This window comes from Stegastes partitus, unplaced genomic scaffold (genome assembly GCF_000690725.1).
Source record: "Stegastes partitus isolate 25-593 unplaced genomic scaffold, Stegastes_partitus-1.0.2 Scaffold669, whole genome shotgun sequence".
Lineage (NCBI taxonomy): Eukaryota > Metazoa > Chordata > Actinopteri > Pomacentridae > Stegastes > Stegastes partitus.
The window spans coordinates 250,050-255,317 of NW_007578400.1; the positions used below are offsets into that span (position 1 = coordinate 250,050).

A 5,268-nucleotide genomic window follows, 5' to 3' on the forward strand; every position below is an offset into this window, starting at 1 on the left:
CTCAAAATAAATAAATGTAAATAAAAACCAACAAGAAATGAGCAAAACCAGCAGAACCCCGTCCTGACACACACACACACACACACACACACACACACACACACACACACACACACACACACACACACACACACACACACAGATCTTGCGGTTGCTGATCAGCTCAGGCCTCATTAAAGCGACCAGCGTCGCTCTTTGGCCACTAATTGGTCTGTCTGATGGAGTCGCTGCTGTTTCTCATGTTGTCGCTTCAGGCCGCCGTGAACCAAACATCTCCTGAGAAGCTCTGCTGCTGTTAAAGCCGCGCTGCTGAGGATTCAAACACACATTTTCTGTTTGAATCGTCTTGTTGTTGGACATTTAGGCGGAATCGCTTCTGTCGTGAGTGTGACGCGCAGCTGTGTGTAGCTGCTTTCATTTCAGTGTGAAGTTCAGCAGGAACATTTTTAACCATCAAACACTTTGACTTCCTGCCTGCTGGTGTCATCTCCAGGCACCGATTTGTGTTTTTTTTCCTGCAGCAATTTATGGTGAAATTGTTATTTATGCAAAAGAAAAACCGAATCCATGAACTAATCATTTAAACACACGCGGAGCGAACTGTGTTGTTCTAACAGGTGTGAGATTTAGATTTTGAGAGTAAAAATAAATGTTTCCTCCGTTAGAGGAGCAACAGCAGATCTTGTGGATGCTTCGTGTGTTTGCTGAGCAGAACTCTGGACGTGGCGGAGTTTCCACGTTTTCAAACATTTGAAGCCAAAAACATTCAGAGAAAAACACCGAATATGAAGCTGGAACCAGTGAAACCTGCTGAGAAGCGTCTGCACAGCTCCTGTTTGTTGTTTCAGATTTGAACATTTGGGAAAGAAGCCTGAGAATATGCAGCATTTAAAGCAGCCAGCGAAGCAGATCATGTGATAATGAGCAGTTCTGAAGGTGACTCTAACGCGGGGTTCTGAAACCAGAGAGCTGCTGCATCCAGCACCTGTTTGCTCGCTGATGGAGACTCAGGCAGTAAAAGCTTCAGTCCTGCTCATGTCTCTGTTAGAAACTCTTCAGACAAACACAGCAGCAGCGTTCGGACAGATTCTAACGGACACGAGTTCGGGAGGTTTGGGGAGAATCGTGCGTAAAAGTCAAACCAGACCTTCGATAAATGAATAAACGAGTTTAATCTTCTTTTTTCCGTCCAGATGGATAAACGTGTGAGGCCGCAGCAGCTTTTGTGAACTGCTGAGCTCCTCCAGGCCGCCAGTTAATGCGGCCCGCTTCGGTTTCTCAGTCCTGCCCTTGTCTCTGAGGCTAATAAACGTGTTATACGAGCAGCCGGCTTCCAGCTTCGCCTCGAGTTGAGTAAAAATAAAAACCGCTCCGTTCAGGATTCCTCTAAAAGCCACATAATCTGACCACAGAGACTCGCTGTTCTCGGTCACCGCCGTCCAACGCGCCACAGCGGAGGCTTTAGGACCCGAGCAGGACGCGCTGAACCTGCCAGGAACCCGGCTGCTAATGAGCGGGACCGGAGGGGGGCGACGGGAACCGGGAACTGTTCGGCTCATTCAGTCAGGAGAGGATGGACGTAAAGACTTTTCTGTCCCACTGAGCCAAAACAAGATTTAAAAAAAAAAAGTCTGCAGGCTTGTCTAATGATGTCTAAGCTTTAATTCTGCTGATTATCTTTGCCCTTTTTAAAGAAAACAAGCGCACAAACAGGCTGCTTGTAATCAACGTTCGGTTTAAGCTCCTCGTTTAACCGCAGCGCAGACAGTCCTGCACTTTAACAACGAGCTTCCCATGAGAGCTGCTGGGACTAAACCCCCCTGCTCAGACCCTCCAGGAGCTCACATCTTTTTTCTCTCTCCGTGTTTTTGTTTTTGAAAGTTTTGCGCTTTTGTGCCTTTTACACCCGGTGCTGGTGGAGAGGAGCCGTGCGTAAAGGCGCAAAGGTCAAACTGCAGCGTCGGCCTCGGAGCGTCTGAGCAGCACGGAGAGGTCTGGAAACATCACTTCTGTCTGTTTTTACACTTTTAAAATAAGATCTAAGGCGCCTTTAGCATCATCTGGATTCACATATTTTAATTAGAATTAAACATCTTTAAATTAAGCGGAACGTTTTTTCATCGTCAGTCTTCAGAAACATTATTTGTTAGAATGTTCGGACTGAATTATCTTGAATTTACCAGCAAAATAAAATGTCAGAACATAAAGCGACGTTTAAAAGTTGCTTTAAAGTCTCATATCTGATGCTAAAGTTGTTCCTCAGCAGGTTTAATTCTGTGTCCAAACACTGAAGCGATGAAGTTAAATCCAAACCAGCAGCAGCCAGAATATTTGATCACTCGTGTCATGAAGTAAATGTGCTGCATACTAATATTAATGCTGCAGTACTGCTGAGCTGGTATGCTATAAAAATAATTAAAGCTTAAACTGATGAAAAAAAATAAGCTTTAAATGAATCATAAATAAATAAAATATGATTTAACTGCTCACATAGAAATTGTTGTTCCAAAAAAATGTTTTTCAAAAATCGCCTCATCGCAGATTTCTCACCAAGAAAACAAATAAAAAACAACCTCAACAGCTAATTATTATCACCTTTTAAATTATAACTTCTATAATTTGTTTTACTTCATCTGAAAATGACATTTTAGTTTTTTTGTTTCTGTTTTTTATATTTTTTTTCAGATTGTTTTTTTCTCGCTCATCCACTGAAGCGGCGTGTTGCTGGTTTTGACATTTTACGCGCAGGTTTTTACTCTAACTGTTGGTTTCTTACATCTTTAAGCTGCTGACACCTTTTATAACAATGATCTAATATTTATTTTTTAGTTTAAAGCTTCTCTGAGCGCCAAACTGCTGCCAGAGACAAACGCGTTCGGTGTTAAATTCTGCGCATTAGTTCCTCCTCATATGTGGATGAAGTGCTTTCTTTCGTCTCTGGAGGCCTGAAGCCAAATTCACGCTGAAAACAAACAGAGCGCTGCGCTGCGCTTTACAGTGTTCTGACTTTTTGTTGTTTCGAACCTTGAATCCAGTCCGGAGTCAAAACAAGGCGACCCGCGGCCCGCCATGACGGCCAGCACTCAGCCTGGCTCTACAGGCTCATTAAGATTTTCTCTCTTTGATCTGTTCCTGATGCAAATTGGCTCCTTTTGAGGAAAATGAATTTTGCGCCATATTTCTGTCAGTGCGCCAAACGCGTGGCTCCGCAGGCCCGAGCTCGGTTCTGCTCAGCGCCGCTCACTCTACCGCTGCTGCACCAACACAGGCTGCGTAGAAACCAAAAGGCTCCACGGTGACACGGAGCCTGCCGTGGGCCGGGTCACGGAGCGCGGAGCCGTGTTTTGACTCGGGACATTGATCCGGACTTAGACTGACCCGGGTCCATATCCAGACAGTGCGCCGGGTCCTCTCCGTCCGTGGCGAGGCTCTCCATGGACAACTCCAGCTCCTTCTCCTCCCAGTCCCGCAGCTTCCTCTTCTTGTTGGAGCCGATCAGGGCTTCCACGGAAAAAGCGTGGGCTCTCGAGCTCAGAGCTGCGGCAGATCGCCTCCTCTCACTCATTTCTCTCAGAATCCACCCGCAGGGGGGACGCGGCGAAAAACCCACTCCGTCCGTCCACCGCAGCCCAGCGAAACCAGAAAAAAGAAGAAGAAAAAAAAGGGAAAAAACGACTCAGTGTTTACAGCGGAGACTCACCAAGTGTCCAAAGTAATCCAACTGTGACTAGAAACGCGGCGTCAGACTGTCGGAGGCGGACTGGGCCATCCCGGCAGCGCGCGACCGAGTCCGGAGGATTTAGTGAGTTTTTCTGTCGCTTCCTCTCCGCGTCTTTCTTTTTCTCTTTCTGTCCCCCGAACTTCTCTCTGATTGATACTCACTTCTGGAAGGAGTTTTTTTCGGGCGCACAAGGGGCGGGGCCGCTGCTGCTGTCAAACTTCGGCGTCCAATCAGAGGCGAGGAGCGACGACGGGACGAAGAGTTTGGTCCAATGAGGGCCGGAGGAGCCGCACGTCCTGGAAGAGGAGCAGCGACTCCAAAATGAATCCTGTGGAAACATGTGTCGGTGTGTTCCTGCTGCTGCACCTACATCTGGATTAAAGGCGCATTTCACTGCAAACACAGCAACAAACAATAAAACGGTTTAGACCCAGTGATGCGTTCACTGACCTCAGCAGCTCCACAGTTTCCATCTTACACTCTGATCTGCAGCTTCACGTCTCCTCTGAGCTTCACCGTCCAGGTCCAGGTTCCCTCTGAGGCCTCCATCCCTGAGTCAGGCCAACATTTGTCCCTGAGCGTCTGATTCCTTCATTACCAGGGACTGCAGCAAAAGGCACGTTCACGGCTTCAGGGTGGACAGCTGAGGAGGCCGAGCAGCGCCGCCGCTCAGGCCGGACAGGTGGGCCGAGCTCCGGGCTGCGCGCGACGGAACAGAAAAAACAAACAAACAAAAAAAAAAACGGAGAGAGAAGATTACGGGCTGAAGCTCTCAGGCTCACCGAGGGTTTGATTCAGAGGATCTGCAGGTTGGGACAGAAAAAAAAATAAAGTTATAAAATGTAATAAACAAATTCTAACGTGGTTCAGCAGAAAATCAGGTTTCTGATTAAAACACGCAGCATTTCTCAACATGCTGCCTTCATTCAGCCACCAGTGGAGCCGTGAGCTCAGCTACTGCCACGTTCAGGATCCAAACACACACGAGACAAAAATAAAATAAACTCAACGAGCTTCGAATGAGATGAAACCTAATTACTGGTTCGATTAACTGACTGATAATTAAAGTCACAAAACAAACCGGGTCGACAGAATAAAAACTAAAAGAGTTCAGAATTTTCCACAAATGCAAAATAATTATAATAATAATAAAAGCAACGCCAGTAAATATGAGAAACTTGTGCAGCTAAATATTACAGTTAAATTACAACATGGATCATTAAATAATGACTCTAATCGTGGGCTAATTAATAAGAACCGCTCCTGGTCTGTGTTCTGCTCTAAAGGCGGCTCTGCGCGCAGATTTCTCTCTGAGCAGCATGTGATCGTCCGCAGGCCTGGAGGCGCGCAGGCCGGAGAGGAGAGGAGAGGCTGATCAGCTTGTGCCGCAGGGGGGGAAATACTTTGCACATTTCCACTCAGTCAGCGGCAAAACGAAGCGACGAGAGGAGCAGAGAGAGCGGCGGAGGATCGCTGCTGCTTTGACCCGTCAGAGGATCCGCAGAGAAAAGGCCCGAAGTCAGAGAGCTGCTGCTGCAGGTTTAGTC

General features: G+C 47.0%; 1 protein-coding gene across 1 annotated transcript in view; it reads right to left on the reverse strand.

Annotated features, from left to right (window-relative positions):
• The window catches only part of tbx15 (T-box transcription factor 15), a 34,999-nt gene extending 31,259 nt beyond the window's left edge, over positions 1-3,740 (reverse strand). Inside the window, exon 1 of the mRNA XM_008290371.1 lies at positions 3,379-3,740. Coding sequence (XP_008288593.1) covers positions 3,379-3,565 — 187 coding nt within the window. The 5' untranslated portion in view covers positions 3,566-3,740. The remainder of the gene's footprint in view (positions 1-3,378) is intronic.
• Positions 3,741-5,268: the final 1,528 nt, after the last annotated feature.